This window comes from Mus pahari, chromosome 7 (assembly GCF_900095145.1).
Source record: "Mus pahari chromosome 7, PAHARI_EIJ_v1.1, whole genome shotgun sequence".
In the NCBI taxonomy this organism is placed as follows: domain Eukaryota; kingdom Metazoa; phylum Chordata; class Mammalia; order Rodentia; family Muridae; genus Mus; species Mus pahari.
In genome coordinates, this window is record NC_034596.1 from 104,902,222 (window position 1) to 104,921,736 (window position 19,515).

Sequence of the window (19,515 nt, forward strand, 5' to 3'; positions counted from 1 at the left end):
TTTATTTATTTATTATATGTAAGTACACTGTAGCTGTCTTCAGACACTCCAGAAGAGGGAGTCAGATCTTGTTACGGATGGTTATGAGCCACCATGTGTTTGCTGGGATTTGAACTCCAGACCTTCGGAAGAGCAGTCGGGTGCTCTTACCCACTGAGCCATCTCACCAGCCCTGCTTGCTTCCTTCTTTATCTGATTCCAGGGATGGCGCTCAGGTTGCCAGACTTGCACAGTGAGTTCCATGCCCATGGAGCCTTCTCACCAGCTACCCACTTGGGTTTTATGTTCACCTTTTCCCCCTAAGACTGGGTCTTGCTATAGCTGAGGCTGGCTTTGAACTTAGGACCCTCCTGCCTCTACTTGTCCAGGGTTTGGATAAAAGGCCCTAGAAACCTAGAGTTCTCAGGGAAGCCCAGCACTTTGGATGTTCCAGCTGTAAAATACCTTCTTAGGATTTGTGAGGGTTTCCATGGCAATATTGTGGGACAAAGGTAAGGTCATTAGTCCTCATTAGACAAGAGTGTTGGACCTCAGCTGTTCTCTGCTCATTCCTGCAGTCTTTGGAAGACCCTGAGATGCCACTGCAGGGCACCCTGGTCCTGTGCTGACTCAGGTTCCCCACAGCCCTTGCATTTCTGTTATCTCATTCCACCTCAGAGCAGGGTTCACAGGGATGGACAGGTGGGTTTCCCAGCAGAACAGGAGTGCCTGGGAATGGGGGAACATCAGACTGACATCGGGCAGGATTGTGACCTGTAGACCCGGCCACTTCTCAAAAGCCTAGAGTTTCCCATTGCCTAAGTTCTCAGTCTGCATTTGGGGTATGTGGACATTTATTATCTTCAATACTTTCTGATTTGCCTGAAATGATTTACAGAAGACACCATCAACCACCCTCTTTCCCAAAGTCTTCACTATGGAGTCATCCTCAAACCTCAGTCCAGGACAAGGTGGGTCCGAGAGTTTTGTTTCCTTCCTGTTAATTTGGCAGGTTTGGGGATTGTGGAAGGTGTGTGTGAAGCACCATTGTGCTCAACCTGAAGTGCCTGTTGACCTCTGATGACATCCGCACTATTCAGATAGGAAATACTCTGCAGAATCAATACTTGTTTATCTTTAGTTTGTGTTTCTGCCTGTCCTTGGCAGTATTGATCTTTCCATTAGCACTCTTGTGTGATAATGGGTGGCTGGGAGCAAATCACCACTGATACACAAACTTAGACATGGTGTGCCTGTAACCTCAGCAACCTAGACATGGCTTGTCTGTAACCTCAGCAACCTAGACATGGTGTGTCTGTAACCTCAGCATTTGGGGGCAGAGGTGGGAGTAGAGTGACCCTGAAGTCAGCAAACCCCTGTCTCAAAAAACAAGAGTGCATACTTGTCCTGAAAAGGACTGAGTTTGATTACTGGCAATCATGCTGGACAGCTCACAACCAAATGCCTGTAGTTCTAACTGCAAAAGAGCAAACACCCTCCTTTGGTCTCTGGTTACCTATAGCCAGGTGCACATACACTCACACATACATAACTAAAAATAAAATATTAAAAATCTGTAACTCCAGGAAATAGAGGAAGGTTATACAAAAGCTAAAAGTAGGCACCAGGCACCACACACATACTGCTTAGTCAAAGACTTGTGTCCAGATCAGCCTGGGCTGTGGAGTGAGGATATGTCTCAAAACTCACACAATAGTCTACAAGGCCCATCATAGTCAAAATGCTCCTGCTTCTGTTTCCAGTGCAGGGACTATAGGTACATGTTACCTCGCCTGGCTTATGTAACCTTCCTTTTTCCTTTTTTTTTGAGACATGAATTTTTCTGTGTAGCCTTGGGTGTCCTGGAAGTAGTTCTGTAGACCAGGCTGGCCTCCAACTTGCAGAGATCTGCTTGCCTCTGCCTCTGAGTGCTGAGATCTACAGTGTGTGCTCCCATTGCCTAGCTAAGTAACCTATATAACTATCTCAGGTATTTGTGCAAGAGATCCGGTTCCAAATGTGACGCGAGACACAACTTCTACTGGCCAGAAAGTCTCATGATGTCTGATTCATGTTTGTGCTGTGTTCTGAGCCAAGCACTTTGTAGGCAACTACTTGGGTTAAAGAGAGAGAGAGAGAGAGACACACACACACATACACGCTCTGATTGCAATAAGTTAAGTTCAACAAGAACTGCAGCCTGGAAGTTGCCAGTTACTGGCAGAAACCTGGAACAGCTGCCTGTCTTTAACTCTGGGCCTTTGTCCTGTGGGGAAAGGGAGCAGCAGAGGGCATAACACTCATTGTGCAAACCTGACGATCTGAGTCCAGATCCCTAGAAACACAGCAAAGCCAGTGTAGTACCACACAAGTTTAACTCCCATGGCATCTACAAGGACATCGAGGCTGAGACCTGAGAAACCGGAAGCTTGCAGGCCAGGTATCCTGGTGTTTACAGCAGTGAACAAGAGGCCCTATGTCCAGGCAGAAGGCAAGGACCCACACCCAAAGCTGTCCTCTGACCTGCACACATGCAGTGTAGCTCAAGTGTGCCCATACAGAAACATACAGACGCAGAGGGAGCAATGTGGTCTGAGTATTCCTTCCCCTAAAGATGGGAGCAGTGGTTCAAGAGTGCCCACCCCCAGAGGAGAACAGGGGTCTTAGTGTGTTCCCCATCAGGAAGGAGTGAGAGGAGGAAGTGCAAGTGGTCCCTGACCTCACTGTGAGTGCCAGCTGACTTCACTATGCAGGCAATTCTTAGTGACGAATGTTGGCTCTCTGTGGACTTAGGTAGTGTGATAGTGGTCAACAGTAAGAAAGCTGAACACACAGCCCAGCCAGGCCCCAGATGTTACCAGTCTCCAGTTACTGCTCTTTTTACTGGCTTGTCCACTTTTTCAGTGACACTAAACTCTATACTCAGTTAACTCAACAGGATATTATAAATATATATATATTTCAATACATACTTTATTAATATATTTACACAATACATTAAATATATGTATCTCCAGCCATAGGAGAGATGGCTCAGCAGTTAAGAGCATAAACTATTCTTCCAGAGGACTGACTGCAGTTTGGTTTCTAACACCCAAATCAGGTGGCTGACAACCTCTCGTAGCTCCAGCTCCAAGGACCCCACTCCCAGTTACAGTTGCCCTGATCATCTATACATTCGGCCCATACACAGATACCTAAGTAAAAATAAAACTTAAAGATTGTGTGTGCATGTGTGTGCCAGCAAATACGTGTGGCTGCCAGGGGAGACCAGAAGTCCACAAGTGCTTTCAACTGCTAAATCATCTCTCAGTCCCTACTTATGAGACTTTAGATGTTTAGTTTCAGAACTAAAACATTCTTTTCAAAGCACAGGGTTGGGAGTATGGACAAGTGATTGAATATTCAGCTTGTGTGAAGTCTTGATTTGCTTTCCAGCAGCACATACACACACGTTAGATAGGTACAAAATAGAAATGGGAAGCTCAAGTTGTCTCCACAGATGGAACAGTAAAGTTCACTGGTTTATAGAACTCAGCCCTCAGCTGTTCTTGTTCCTGTCACTCAGTGGAGCTTCATGACAGTGACACCTGGGAAGCAGCGGGAGGACAGCTCAGCAATGCCTGTGTGTCTGGAAAGGCTGCAGCGGCGGGGAGAGTGATCCCAGGACCCTAAAAGTATCTGGCCTTGGGGCACAACAGGTTCCACCCAAGGGACTGACTGTCCAGCCAGTGGTCTGGAGCTCCAAGCTGTGGTCACAGGCAGTCACAGGGCCCGGTGACCTGTTTCGAGCAGCATGCTCTCCAGCTGCAGCTTGCTGTCGCTCTCTATGTAGGGCTGGTGCAGCCACATGGACAGGTAGGTCAGGCTGAGGTTGCGGTCTGCAGTATGGGCTAGCTCTGCACCAATGGTATGCTTCAAAAGGAGCTCCTTCTTGTATGCTTCGGAAAGCCGGTGGGAGACCTCATCTGCAACAGAAAAGACGCCATGGCTGCACGAGAACGCACTGTCCTAAGTTCAAGGCAGAATCAGTGTTGGCAACATGAGTCACCTGGTAGGGCACTTGCCCAGCATGCACTAGGTCTAATCCCTAGTGCCCATAGACAGTGTGGTGCTGAATGCTTGGGACCTAGCATTTGGAAGTTGAAGCACAGATGGAGGCAGGAGGATGACCTGGGCAACAGAAAACTTAAAACAGATCAGAACAGCACTGGGATAAAGAAGGACCAAGCTGGTCCAGTCCAGTTGGATGGTTAAATTGTAGGAAGCACAAGGCCACACAACCCTTGCGTAACTTGTCATGATGAGCCACTTCATGCAGACTCGGGAGTCTTGGAGGACTGAAGCAGGGGACTGCTACAAGTTTGAGGCCTGCTTGGGCCAGTTCAGCCTAGGATACATACTAAGACTGTTTGAAAAAGGAAATAGGGGACTGAAGAGATGGTCTAGCAATTAAGAGCACTGGACGCTCTTCCAGAGGAGCTGGGTTCAATTTCTAGCACCCACATCAGGAGCTCACAAATCCATATCACTCCAGCTCCAGGGGGACACAGCACCTCTGGTCTTCAAGGGCACCTGTCATCCATGTATGTGCACATACCCACACACATACAAACAATTAAAGTAAGTCTTAAAAAAAAAAATTAACTGAGCTGGGTGGTGATGGCTCACACCTTTAATTCCAGCACTTGTCAGGTGGTTCTCTGAGGATCTGAGACCAGTCTGGTCTACAGAGTGAATTCCAGGGTAGCCTGAACTACATTGAGTAAATCAAATCAAAACAAAAACAACAAAAAACCCCAACCCCAACAGCAAGTAGTTTAACGTCTACAGAGTTCTTCCATTTTATTCTGTCAGAATGTGTGTCTATCCTGTGGTGCACACAATAGCACCTTTTTTTTTTTGAGACAGGGTTTCTCTGTGTAGCCCTGGCTGTCCTGGAGCTCACTCTGTAGCCCAGGCTGGCCTCAAACTCAGAAATTTGCCTGTGTCTGCCTCCCAAGTGCTGGGATCAAAGGTGTGTGCCACCATGCCCGGCTCAGACAGAAACTTTTAGACACTGGTTTGTTGTATTATTATGTGGGTCCTAGGGATCAGAGTCAGACTGTCAGACTTGGTGGCAGGAACCTTTATCTGCTAATGTAAAAGTATTTTTTATTCACTGGATAAAAGTGTTGTCTCTGAGGCTTATTGCTGCTATCTGCTAACCTAGGCCTGGTCCTGAAAACTTCTATTTAGGCTTAGAATGTTTTCAGCCTCTGAGACTTACTGCTGAATAAGCTACCCTTTCTAGTTCTTTCTGAACTCTGGCTCACTGCTTCAACTCAGCTGTTCTGGCACAAACTCCTCTTTAAGCTGAGTGATTCAATCGGGCTTCTTTCTCAGTCTCTGCCTGCACTGCCTTACTTGGCCTCAAACTAACTATGGCAGTAGGTTCTAATCTTCTAGCTCTTCTTCATTCTCTGGCTTGTTCTGTCTTCACCTGTCTAGCATGTGTTCCAGTCTGTCTCTATAAAACTCTCTCGGTAAAACTGCCTTGTCTTTCTCTCTGCACTGCCCATCAAGTAGCTTCCCTTTCCTCTCTTCTCATGAAAGTCGGCCATATCCTATTCTGTCAAATCTTTCTCTTCCTGGTCACTTATCTGCCACTCAATGAGACTTCACTTTCAAATACGGCTGCTCACCTCTACGAACTAACTTTACCTTCAGTATTTGGGATTAGAGGTGTATGCTAAGGGCTGAGCTATACCACAACCAGAAAGTTCTTTTTCAGAAAATAACACAATCTCTGGGTTCACAGTGTGACCAAACATCCTGCAACACGCTGAACCATCTTACCAGCCCATTTAGTCCCTCATTTGAGCCCAGGCTGCTCTTAAACTCGCTGTGGCCCTCCTGCCTCAGCCTCCTGAGTACTGGGCTTATGAACTTGTACCATGTGCTGGTTAGTTTATGTCACAAGCTAGAGTCACTGGAGAGGAGGGAGCCTCAACTGAGAAACGCCTCCATAAGGTCTGGTTGCTAGGCATCTGAAGTAGTAACTGATGTGGGTGAACTCTGGGCACTTGGTCCTGGGCTCGCTAAGAAAGCAGGCTGAGTAAGACACGGGGAAGCAAGCCAGTAAGCAGCATTCCTCCATGGCCATTCCTGTCCTGTCCTGAGTTCTTGTCCTGCCTTTCATCGATGATGAGAATGATGTGGAAGCATAAGCCGGATAAACCATTTCCTCCCCAAGTTGACTTTAGTCATGGTATTTCATCATAGCAATAGCATCCCTAACTAGGGAAGACTATCAAGCTAAATTTCACTTTTCTCAATGATCTTCTATGAGGTCGGTTGATTTATTTATTTAAAGATAGGCTCTCAGCTTATAGCCCAGCTTTGCCTTAAGCTGATAATTGTTCTGCTTTTGTAGTCCATTACTAACTAGCATTATAGGAATGTATGTTACCAAATCTGTCTTCCACCTGCCTGCCATCCATCCATATATCTAACTTTTAAAAGGCAGAGGCCCTGTGTCCTTTTCTAAGGACCAGATCTAAGCAATGCTGATGCCCCCCTTAGAACCACCTGCAGAAGAGCTACTTACAAAAGAAGGCTGTGGGCCACGTGTGAAACAGAGGGGGCCGGCTGCTTTCTTCCCTGTAGTGGTAATTTTCTAGTTCACAAATTCCCTTGGTGGTTGAAGACAGCTTTTCCATTTTCATTTGTATTTTAGTCTGAAAAGATATTAATTTGGAATATGAGACTACTGCTTAGAATTTCTAATCTCAGATTTAGTAACTAAAAGATTTAAAGGCTGTGATGTACAGTCCTAGTGGGGCTAAGATCCCAGTAATTACCCACTTAGTGCCATAGATGGCAGATTTGCAGAGGGTGGAGACAGGCGGGTGTTTGGTTTCATTACTTGGGTACTAAGCCCTGGGTTTTCACAGCCTCAGAGAAAGGAAGGCTTGCCGAGTCCCACCTCCGTAAGCTTTCTACGCAGCAGTAGTGTTTTAGCTCCAAAGTCCTGGCGGAATCCCAGTGGGCTGCTGTTAGAGAATGGAACAGGCAGAAAGGCCCCCGCGCTTCTGACTCTCTTTTATGGAGCCTCTGTGAGCCTGGACTTTCTTACTCATATGGTGAGGAGAGTGAAATGGAGCCTCATATACACAGGAGAAAGCAGTGAGAACCTGAAACCTTGGCCTCTACAGACCTCCCTCCTCTGCCAGCTCCGACAGGAGATACCAGCACCTTCTCTACAGTGACCAAGTATGACAGATGAAGGGCAGTGACGTGGGTCGTGGAACACCCGGTTATACAGTGTTCATTAAATACAAAAGACAGAAATAACTAGGATTTTAGATTCAGGCAGCAAAGTTTTATTAAAACTAACTCTCCAGTTCCTCAGTGTAATTAACTGTCATGTATCTGGGGGATATAGAGACATACAGCATCAAATTCCTAATTCCTTGCACTTGATCCTCCAACTGTCCATCCCCTGGTTTTATCTAAAGTGGCACTCACTAAATTTAGCACATGTTAATCTTTAAAAGTCTCTCCTTCCTTCTCAAGTCATTTTAGGTTCGATATTTCCCTTGGTTTAACCTCCAAACAGGCTCCATCATTTCCTATTGCAGCTGGGAAGATGCTCAAGGTTGCGGTGAGGAGGCGGAGCCAGGACTGAATCTGTGCTTTTTGAACCCAACTCTGTAAAGAATTCTGTACCCCACAGCTGCTTCTGGACACCTCCTAATTCTAGAAAAGCTGAGAAGGATTCATCGAGGAGGGGAATCTGGAGGCCCTGACCCACATCTGTAGCTCAGCCACCAACAGGGACAAAGTCTCATCTGTGTGCTTTGCTGAGCTAACAATGAAAGAGCAGCTCGCACCACAGAGCAGCTGTAGTGTCTCCCACAGTAACACACCACACAAAAGGGGAGTAAAGAGTATGTATGCCCATCCCCCAAGACAAGATACTCAACCCCAAACCTCTTGAATGGCTGGAGAGATAAAAGAAGCAGCATTCATGGCTTCTAACCCCCAAACTTCTGGATTTGAACATTGAGTGAGAATACATTTATTTCCAAGCCACTTTCAGACAGATTCAAGTTCATCAGAGAGAGGACTTCTAACATGACGGCTAGCATGTACTACTTGGTTCTCTAATAAGATGACTTACTTGATTATTATTATTATTTTTTTAAAGATTTATTTATTATATTTAAGTACACTGTAGCTGTCTTCAGACACTCCAGAAGAGGGAGTCAGATCTTGTTACGGATGGTTGTGAGCCACCATGTGGTTGCTGGGATTTGAACTCNGGACCTTNNGNAGAGCANTCGGGTGCTCTTACCTACTGAGCCATCTCACCAGCCCCCGACTTACTTGATTATTTATGTGTGGGTGCCTGTGCAGGCCAGAACTGGGTGCTGGGCTCCCCGGAGCTAGAGTTAGAGATAGTTGTGAGCTGCTGGATATGGATGCTGGGACCCAAACTAGTTCTTTGAAAGAGCAGTGAGTGCTCCTAACACTGAGCCCTACAGCTCACCACACTGCAACAGGAGTCTCCTAGACAAGGATCTAGGCTTCTTGGGGAAAAAAAATGCTGATTCTTAGACAGAGGCAGGAAATATGCAAAGCAAGCCTGGGACATCATTCAGTGCTAGTCAGAAAGGAAATTTCAAAAACTTCCCTAAATCTTGATCTTTACTATGAAGACTGGTATTTCAGGCAGAGGAACTCCTAATGCCTAAGTGTAAGCAATCTGAATAAGAAATACAGTTGATTTGGACCACAACCGGACACAGGAACTGCTAGGTCCACATTGATAACAAAGACAGTGGCTGCTTTAGTGTTATATGGTAGCACCAAGAAGTCACTGTGAAGGAAATGGTCAGGCTCATAAAATCTGAATATTCACTCTGGAGCCCTGCAGTGGTTCAAACTGCCCAGGACAATGCACCGAGGGTGACTTGAGAGCATCAGGACTTTTTAGGTAGGTGGGAGGAAAGGCCTTCGACAGTTCTGAATGCCCCCACAGTCAGCAAACCCAAACAGTGGTGTTGATGGCCAGCATCATTAGGTCTTACCAAGCCGTCCAAGATGGCCTGCAGCTCCTCACACAGTGCTTCGAGTCCCTTATCGTAGTCCAGGTTTGTCTTTTCTTCTTCTTCAGTGGAGGTTGGGCTGCTGCTCTCTAATCCAACCTTCTCTTTACTCCTGGACAAAGCAGAAAGTAATGGGGAAAAATTACACTCTAAACTCACCTCATGCTAGACCTGCACATCTCTAATCCCAGTGCTTGAGGAGAAGGAAGAGTTCAGCCTGGCTACACAGTAGCTCTGGCCTCAAAACAAAACAGAACAAAACAAAGAAACCTTCACCTCATTTTGTTATAATAAATCCTATAAAAGCCACCATCTACAAAATCGTGTTAGATATATTGCATAAATGTTGCATATGTCACTATAGTAGATGCTTATTTATACAGTGGAGGCCAGAACTGAGAACTGGAGTCGCTGGAGTTGGAGTTAGAGACAGTGATGAGCAGCAAGTGCTCGGAACGCTTGGTCATCTCTCTAGCCCTAGAGCTCACAGGTTTCTAATAGGCCTCCCCTGTACCAGGATTACATTTACACAGTGAGCAGCACATCCATTAGTCACTCAAGTCTGCTGTGTCTGGAAGGAGACAAGGGCCTCCATGTGCAACAGATGGTCTACTGCTAAGCTATAACCCCAGCCCTGGACACTCCAAGTTTGTACTAGGGGAAGTGAAGTCTAGCCATGTAGAATCCTTGGTGTAGGGCTTAGTGCTGGTTGTATCTAATGCATAAGACATGGGTCAGTTCCCAAAGGAGTCAAGAGTCTGTAATTTTTAAACTGAAGTCTGGTCCGAAGAGTTTAGGCAGTAAAGGCTTGATCTTCAGCTTATGGTGCTGTTAGAAGGAGGTGCAACTATAAAGGTTAGGCCTAGTGGGGAGGCTTCCCTCCACAGAGCTTTGGGGTCCCAGTATCTCTTTCTGGTCCTGACCATGAGGCAAACTGGGTGTGAGCATCCACTATAGTGGACACCATCTTGCCACAAGTGCATACAGAAAGCCATGGTTAGCCTGTGGTGGCGTCCCTCAGGAGCCACCCACCCTTTTGAAGACATGCTTTCTCATCAGTGGGATCTAGGACTCACAGACTAGGCTGCAGGGGTGGCCCGTTTCTTCTTCCTCGGAGCTAGGATTACAAACACACACCACAACGCCTTACTCTGTCCTTGGATGCTGAGGTTTGAATTCAGGGTCTCATGCTTGCATGGTGAGTTTTCTTTCCTCCTTTGGCTTCTCTCTTTCTCTCTCTTTAAGATAGGATCTTTTTAAAAAGATAAGTAGTCCTAGATAGCTTGAACATGCTTTATTATGTAGGCCAACCTTGAACTCAGAGATCCACTGCCTCTGCCTCCCCAATGCTGGGACTGAGCCCATAAACCACCACACTTGCTTTTCCCTTCTCTTTTCCTTTTTCTTTCTTAAATTTTTTTTTTTAATTTTTATTATTTATTTATTTAGTTTTTCGAGACAGGGTTTCTCTGTGTAGCCCTGGCTGTCCTGAAACTCACTCTGTAGACCAGGCTGGCCTCGAACTCAGAAATCCGCCTGACTCTGCCTCCCAAGTGCTGGGGATTAAAGGCATTTGCCACCACTGCCCAGCTTTTTTCTCTTTTCAGTATTTATTTTTAATTTGTGTGTATGACTATTTGTCTATCTATATGTGTGCTATGTATATGCAGTACCCACAGAGACCCAAAGAAAGCATAAGATCTGTGGGAACTAAAAAGGGGGCCAGGGGAAGGAGGGGAAGGGAGGACCCATGTTCGGCCAGAGCTCCACCTATGCTCTGGACAGGTGGACTCGGGAAGGCTGCCAGACACTTTCCACTCAGCCCCAGGTGGGCATCCAAGCCCCTGACCCACTTGACAGGGGTGGGTGGGTAGACAAGGGGCAGCCTAACTTGGGGGCCCCAGGGCCACACCCTCTAGTCCTGGGGTTATGGGAGAGAGGGAAGAGGGAAGAGAGGTTCCCACACCGGAGAGAGTGAGCACAGCCTCAATGAGCAGAGACTGTCTATGGTTTTAGAGCTTTATTGTAGAAAGGCAGAGAGAGAGAGAGAGAGAGAGAGAGAGAGAGAGAGAGAAGACTAGAGAAAAAAAGAGAGTAAGAGTGAGAGGAAGAAGAGAGTAAAAGCAAGAGAACAAAGGAGTGAGAGAGCAAGGAGGGGCCAAACAGCCCTTTTTAAAGTATGTTGCTATCTTTTCTGTTGCTAGGTAACTGGAGAGGAGTTTAGCCTGAAGGTCAGAAGCTTGGGACATTGCCCACGTGACTTCTAGCCATGCTTCTCTTGTCGGGGCTGGGGGGGGGCGGTGATAACTTAGACAGGAGCCAGAGTTCCAGGAGACATGAGAGAACTCCTTCTGTCCCATGTAGGTAAATTATGAGCACCGGGTCCTGGGGTTCAGCATCTCAGCTCGACTGGAGACCAGCCTGTCTGTCCATAGCCCAATGCCCCACAAAGATCCTGTAGATACAGACAGCTATGAGCTGCCATGTGGGTGCTGGGAACTGAACCCATTTCTTCTATAGTAGTAAGTTTTGTCTTCCGAGGCAGGTTTTAGGTGTATAGCCCTGGCTGTCCTGGAACTCACTCAGTAGACCCAGCTGGCCCCAAACTCAGAGATCCACCTGCCTCTGCTTCCCAGGTGCTGGAATTAAAGGTGTCCTGCGCTGCCACCCAGTGGAAAGTACTCTGAGTCATTTCTCAAGTCGCCCCACCCCCACTTTGTCTTCTTTTAGAAATAAAGCAAAGTTACAGGGGTGGCACACAGGAGAAGGCAGAAAAAGAAGCTGAAGGCCATCTCTATTACATAGTGAGTATGAGGTCTGCCTGGGCCTGCATAAGTCCCTGTCTCAAAATGAATAGAGGCTGGAGAGGTGGCTCAGTGGTTAAGAACACTTGCCATGATTCTCAGCACCCACATGGAGGCTTATAACAGTCTGTAACTTCAATTTCAGTGGACCTGATGCTCTTTTCTGGCCTCTTCAGGTGCAGCTATGTGATACACATGCATACATGCAGGCAAAAGACTCACACACCTAAAATTAAAAATCTAAAAGACAACAGGAAACACAGTCTGCAGAAAGAGAGCTTAGCTGTTCAGAGCAGTGGCTACTCTTCCAGAAGATCCAGGCTTGTTTCCAAGCACCCACAGGGCAGCTCACAACCATCTGTAATTCCAGGACAGCACCTCCTTCTGGACCCCGTGGACAACACACACAAGTGGCATACAGACAAGTATGCAGGCAAAATATTCACGTACACAAAGAAAGGGGACATAAAATGAATTGGGTGCAGTGGTACTCATCTGTGGTTCCAACTCCTCAGAGAGGCTGAGGCAGGAAAATCAGCTTGAGCGACACAGTTGGCTCCTGCCACAAAATGGAAATAAGCCAGGGGCCATAGTGTACACATGGAATCCCAGCACTCAAGAGACAGAGGCAAGGGAGTGCTTGGTGTTCAGGGTCAGCCTGGTGTAGTAAAACTATTTAAACAAGAACCAAATAGCGGGCTGGTGAGATGGCTCAGCGGGTAAGAGCACCCCACTGCTCTTCCAAAGGTGCAGAGTTCAAATCCCAGCAACCACATGGTGGCTCAGAACCATGCTTAACGAGATCTGACTCCCTCTTCTGGAGCATTTGAGGACAGCTACAGTGTACTTACATATAATAAATAAATAAATTAAAAAAAAAAAAAAAAAAAAAAGAACCAAATAGCAACCAAACAAAATAAATGAAATGGAGGGTGGGAGGGCTACCCAGCTGCTAGCAGTACACAGGAGATCCCACTTCTCTGCCACCCCACATAAATAATCGTACCAAATACAACCCTTTCTCCTCAATCTCTTTATAACTTTATATACAGATGTAAATAATGTGTAGCATGACTTTATATTTATTTTACAGTTATTTGTGTGTACATAATGGGCACATGTATACCATGACTGTGCCCATGGGGGACAACTTGCAGTAGTTTGGTTGTCTCCTTCCATCATGTAGGTTGTGGGGACTAAACTCTGTCACTAGGTTTGGTGGCAAGCACCTTAACCCACTGAGCGATCTCTCTAGCTCAAGGTATCAAACTTGCAATCTCCTGAGCCCTGCCTTTTCAGTGGGTCCTACCAATGTGCACCACAACAGTCAGTATACCTTTGCATACGCGCAGGGATTTGCTACACTTTTGGCTTTACTTTGTTTACACCAGGAAATTCTTACTCTCTTGACTGTTCTCAGTGGGTAGAGGTGACAGTACAGGGCACGGGAAACACACATGTACTTACAACAAGCTGACTTTCAGGTTGGCAATGCTGCTCGCTGTGGTGAAACCCTTGTCACTGAGGCTGTCCCATTTCAGGATTAAGTTATGCCAGTCAGCAGCATTGTCCTTAAGTTTTCTCGCACTGACTGATAAGACAGGTTTTCTTGGTGTTGAGATCCCAAGAGTCTTTGCTAATAGGGAGCAAGAGAAACATGACAGTTAAGGATCACAGGCCTTCACAGGAAAGTGGTCTGATATGCCTCACTGACTAGAGAAATCAATGTCCCAGAAACTAAAGGCTCTTCACAGCTCATGGCTCCACAAACACTTACCTCACGCACTGTCTACTGTTCCTTTTGAGGACAGGATCTCAAATGTAGCTCCGGCTAGGCTTGAACTCACAGAGGTCATCCCACCTACTCCTCCAGGACTGGGTCAAAGGTGGGCACCAGCACTCCTAGCATAGCATCTTGTCTTAGAGATGAGTAAAGCTCTGACTTCCTACAGCGCTTATCACTCTTTCTCCTGTGAGATAATCTGGTCTCGACTCTTTATACTCCAACCACCTTGTGCCTGCGCCTTGAACCTTTAAACCGAGCTTTCGATTCCTGAGAGCTCGTTACACCACAATACTGAGAGCGGGACACTGGAGATGCGGAGGTGATCTTGCCAGGCTGCTGCTGCCTACGACTTAGATGTCTATTGTTCTGCCTGCATCTCTGCTCCAGCCCCATCTTAATCCCCACCTTCTGCCCTGCATAGCCAGACAAAGATCCTGGGAAGGCCTTTAAGCACACCGTTCTCTCTGCTGGGAAGCTCCTCCTTCAAGTAGTGCCGTCCATCTACAATTCACCCAACCCAAGGCCGGAAAAAAGCGAGACCAAAAGCAGAGTCTATGCTGCCTTCTGACTTATAGCCCTACAGTCATCTCGAAGCTGAGAGCAATCCAGGGCACAGGGCAGCTGATGCAAGGTGCAGCCTCACCTCAAAGACCATGCTTCCTGGGTGTAAGTCCTAGCTCTGCCAGCTGTGAGTACAGGTATATTTGTCAATCTCTTGGAGCCTCAATATTCTCATCTGCAAAATGGTGATAACACAGTATCTGTTCCAAAGTGAACATATGAGTTCAATGCAGCCTGGTCTACATAGTGAGTTCCAGGCTGGCCAGGGCTACATAGTGAGACTGTCTAAGATAGTAACAAATTAATATGTGAAGCTGTGAGGGCCAGACACATAACCAGTTAATAAGACACACTTCTGGTCCCTGAGTCTGTCCTCCCTTAACCACTGTGGCCTCTTACTCATTTGCCCAGTTCTGCTTTACTGTCCCAGCATGGGTCATGGTGACTGTGCACTCACCACCCTGTTAGCGCAGTATTCTTTAGGGCTCTGTTCTTTTTTGGTTTGCGTGGATGGTATTGGGGATTGAGCCTATTGCCCTGTGCATGCTCTACCGGGGAACATCCCAGGCCCTATCACTGTGAGACGGTCTCATTAAGTTGCTCTGGCAGGCAGAACCTATTTTACAGCCCAGACAGACTCTGAACTTTCTTCCTGCCTTAGCCTCCCAGGTAGCTTGGATGGCAGCCATGCAACCATGCCTAGCCAATAGCTTGGCTTGATGTTTTTCATTCATTCTTTATTCAAACAACTAACAAATACTGGTTGGCTATCTTCAACAGGTCAGGCATGGGGGATAAAATGAGTGAATGAGAACCGGGACCTTTTCCCACGGCACTTACACTCCAAAAGAGTCAAATAATATACAAGCAAATTATCTTAACCAGTTCAGACCATAAGTACTACGTAAAAAAAGGGAACAGACAGCCATATATCTGGCAAAGGCTTTAATCCCAGACTAAGGCAAGAAGATTGCTAAGAGCTCAAGGTCAGCCAACCACTGAGATCTGGGTTTCAGTTAAAACCGTCTTAAAAAAAAAAAAAAAGAGAGGCTAATGTGGGCTCTGTAGTAGGACTAACATAAATAAAAAACAAAACGGGATTTTGTGTCAGCATGAAACCTGAGGTCTCCTCTGAGCTGAGGTATAAATAAGCCTGGGAAAGAGGGTCAGCATGGGTCTTATGTGAGTGACCATGAACTTGGTGACTACAAGAAACAGGACAAGCGCAGCATGAAGAGGCACAATCAGAGAAGCAGCAAACAAGGGCTCACATGGCTAGAGCCACAGGCCACACAGGCCACTGCAAGCATAGCAGAGAGCAAGCAGTGACCTGGAGCAGCGTGGGGTCCTGTCTCATGGTCCATCCTCACTACCAAATGGGTAAACACTTGGCCATCTGTGATGAGAGTGGAAGGGGGTCCTGGGGATGAGAGCGGCTAAGTGGAGATGGCACGGAGAAGGGGGGTGCGGTCAGAAGAGGGCAGAGCAAAATGCCATAAAGAAACCTACTTTGAAAGCTAATTAAGCCGGGCGTGGTGGCGCATGCCTTTAATCCCAGCACTTGGGAGGCAGAGGCAGGTGGATTTCTGAGTTCGAGGCCAGAGTTCGAGGTCTACAGAGTGAGTTCCAGGACAGAGAAACCCTGTCTCGAAAAACCAAAAAAAAAAAAAAAAAAAAAACCAAAAGAAAGAAAGCTAATTAAAATAAATACATGATGTAAATATGTTTTACCCTCCTATAGAAAAGAGACAGTGACGAGGACATTGGACACTAGAGAATAATAACAGAATTCTTGTCATTTTTCATTTCAATCTTTTTCTTTTTTTAAACATTTTTTTAAAGATTTTATTTATTATATGTAAGTACACTGTAGCTGTCTTCAGACACTCCAGAAGAGGGAGTCAGATCTCATTAAGGATGGTTTGAGCCACCATGTGGTTGTTGGGATTTGAACTCTGCACCGTTGGAAAAACACTCGGGTGCTCTTACCCGCTGAGCCATCTCACCAGCCCTCATTTCAATCTTAATAGTTAAATATCCTCTCACTTGAAAGAAATCAAGCCAGCCAGCTAGCCTTTAAGAAAATTCTTTGGGTTTTTAGTAGATTATTCCATATGTTAAATTCCATAAGGTAAAGGTGTCAATGCAGCAACATATGAAAGTCTTGTACACACAGGTAAAATGTCCACTTTTAAGACAGGAAATATAACTTTATTTTTGTTAGTTAGGGTTTTATTGCTGTGAACAGATGCCATGACCATAGCAACTCTTATAAAGGACAACATTTAATTGGGGCTGGCTTCCAGTAGCAGCCTTTGGACCTGGTTGGAGTAGGTGTGTCATTGTGGGTGTGGGCTTAAGACTCTCACCCCTGTTGCCTGGAAGTCAGTCTTCCAGTAGCAGCCTTTGGATGAAGACGTAGAACTCTCAGCTCCTCCTGCACCATGCCTGCCTGGATACTGCCATGCTCCTGCCTTGATGATAATGGACTGAACCTCTGAACCTGTAAGCCACCCCCAATTAAATGTTGTTTTTATAAGACTTGCCTTGGTCATGGTGTCTGTTCACAGCAGTAAAACCCTAACTAATACAGAAGTTGGGTTACAGTTCACAGGTATAGTCCATTATCATAGCGGTGGGAAGCTGCGCAGGTAGGCCTGGTGCTGGAGAAGTAGCTGAGAGTCCTACTAGCTCAGTAGGCAGCAGGAAGAGACACTGGGTCTGGCTCGACTATCTGAAACCTTAAAGCCCACCCACAGTGACACGTCCTCCAACAAACTCACACTTATTAGTGCTACTCCCCGAGAGTTTTGGGGGCAGAGTTCTTTTTTTTTTTTTCTTTTTTTGGTTTTCGAGACAGGGTTTCTCTATGTAGCCCTGGCTGTCTTGGAACTCACTCTGTAGACCAGGCTGGCCTCGAACTCAGAAATCCACCTGCCTCTGCCTCCCGAGTGCTGGGATTAAAGGCATGCGCCACCACGCCCAGCCAGATTTCATTTTTTAAAGATCTGTTTGTATGTGTGTGAATGTGTGGGAGTGGCTTATGGGCCAGAAGGGTGACTGATGGCCTGGAGCTGGAGTTACAGGTGTTTGAGAGCTGCCCAGTATCATGTGGGGATCTAAATTCCAATGCTCTAGAAGAGCAGGACATGCGTGTAACTGCTGAGCCAAAATATCTCCAGCTTCCCGTTTTATTTTTCTGTAATTTAATGTCACCTTCATTAGGAGACTAGAATATTTTGAGACTCTTTTCTTCTGACTTCCAAATTCAAATGCAACCAGAGAATTTATAGCTAAAATTCTACTTGTATATAATTGCTAACTTATCTTTAAATTGCATTAAATATATTTGCAATAGTTAAATGCAAAAAAGAAAGTCATTGTCATGGTTACTTTTGTGGTCAACTTGGTATACCTGGGAAGAGAGAGCCACAATCTAACAATGTCTGTGAGGATGTCTGCGTGGTAAATGATGTACAAGGGCCCAACTCTCTGTGGTGGTGCCACCCTTGGCCAAGTAAGTGGTCCTGGGCTGGAGATGGCTCCGAGGACCTAGCACCCAGAAGAGGCTTACGATCAGCCGAGATTCCTATTCAGAGGATACCATGTCCTCTTCTGGCCCGTGGACACTGCAGACACATGATACATTTACATAAATGTAGGTATTAACACTCATACGTGGAGAAGAAAATTGTAGGAGAAAGCAAGCTAGCTAGCGCGTGAGGCTGGGAGGGTGCTGGAGGCAAGCCAGTAAGCAGCTATCCTTCATGGCGCCTGCCTCTGTTCCTGCCTGGGTTTCTACGGATTGGAACCTGGAAGGGTAAGAGAAATAAACCCTTTCCTTCCCAAGTTGCTTTTTGGTAACGGTATTTTCATTGGCTGTCATCACATCCCCTAGTTAGTCAATTTCTTTCTTTTTTTGGTTTTTCGAGACAGGGTTTCTCTGTATAGCCCTGGCTGTCCTGGAGCTCACTTTGTAGACCAGGCTGGCCTCGAACTCAGAAATCCACCTGCCTCTGCCTCCCAAGTGCTGGGATTAAAGGCGTGCGCCACCACCGCCCGGCCGTGAGTCAATTTCTCAATTCTATAGTCCCCGCAGGACTGAGTTCAACTACAGTAGGAGTTATGTCTTGTCCCCTCCCATAACTTGCACACACAGTCGATTCAGACTCAAACGGGCTCCATAGCGGAACTGCTCTTACCTCCTGTAATACATTCGTTCTTCGGTAGGAGTCCCTAAGGCTGAAGGTCACAGCTGACTACGTTTGCCGGACCCACTTAGGAACCAAAAGCACAGCTCTGACTTCCAGACACTCAGACAAATGGGGAGATGTCAGTAATGTGAGTCGCAGGCCAGCTCGGAGAGAGGCACAGCAGTTTAGCTGCTTGCCTCTTGTAAGCTACCAAACCAAAACGGGACTCAACAAGCCCACTGCCATACGCTAACGGCCATACGGTAACGCACTGACCCATGCGACACGAATCGACAGAGACAGCCTTTATTACACACTGCAAGCTCCACGGCCCGTCTTACTGACTGCGGCAGGTTTAGGGAAGGATTCTCCGGGGGCTGGCACGTCAGGCTTGGCTCCAACGTGCTCCGGGATGCTCTGAGCGTCACACCGCTGACACCTCACGCACATCACCGCACTCAGACGACATTCACACGGGAATGAACAAGGCTTCCGGCAGCCCACGAGGTCCAGGCGCGCCCTGCATGTCACGCCGCGCGCGGGCTCATGACCTCCCCCCACCCACCCACCCCCACGACCACGACCTGTAGCCTCCACCACTGGGGAAGCACAGCCCTGTCACCCACCTTCCATGCGGCGGCCCACAGGTAGATCCGGAGAAGACCCAAAAACCCGCCCGCGGACTGAGGAAGTGACGTCACTTCCGCCCCTGGGTCCGCCAACACTTGTGGGTTCTGCCGCTCTCGGAGTCACTGCTACTCTCTGAGGCCTAACTCGTTGCCTAGGCAACAGGCTCCCGGCAGCCCCTGCGGCCCGGAGTCCATCCCACCTCCTCCGGGTTGGCGGGGCTGAAGAGTCCTGAGGGGCTGCCGCGGGAGGTGAGTTCGGGAGCGCGCGGGCGGGTGCTGGACGCCTCCGACGTCCCCGACGTCCCCGACGTCCCCGACGCCGCCCCTCGCCTTTGCTCCCCCTGGCAGGGCTGCCTTCCCCTGTCTCAGCCCCTCAGCATCTCCACAGCCGTGTCGCCGTCCCCCTGGCAGCCGCCGCACGCGGCGCGTCTGTCAACCCGAGTCTGTGCAGAGCCCCGGGCGTCGCAGCGT

General features: G+C 47.4%; 2 protein-coding genes across 3 annotated transcripts in view; one reads left to right on the plus strand and one right to left on the minus strand.

The window, feature by feature from the left end:
- Positions 1 to 2,996: 2,996 nt before the first annotated feature.
- On the minus strand, positions 2,997 to 19,346 carry Cinp (cyclin dependent kinase 2 interacting protein). The gene is made up of 5 exons (XM_029540595.1): positions 19,042 to 19,346; positions 13,343 to 13,511; positions 9,054 to 9,183; positions 6,569 to 6,698; positions 2,997 to 3,947 (listed from the first exon to the last, which is right to left on the minus strand). Exons 1-5 carry the CDS (start codon positions 19,046 to 19,048, stop codon positions 3,745 to 3,747), a joined length of 639 nt encoding a protein of 212 aa, XP_029396455.1. The 5' UTR covers positions 19,049 to 19,346; the 3' UTR covers positions 2,997 to 3,744.
- Positions 19,130 to 19,515, plus strand: part of Tecpr2 (tectonin beta-propeller repeat containing 2) — an 82,802-nt gene continuing 82,416 nt past the window's right edge. For both annotated transcript variants that reach the window (XM_021202011.2, XM_029540586.1), the window contains exon 1: positions 19,130 to 19,293. The gene's annotated coding sequence lies outside the window, so the exon portion shown is untranslated. The remainder of the gene's footprint in view (positions 19,294 to 19,515) is intronic.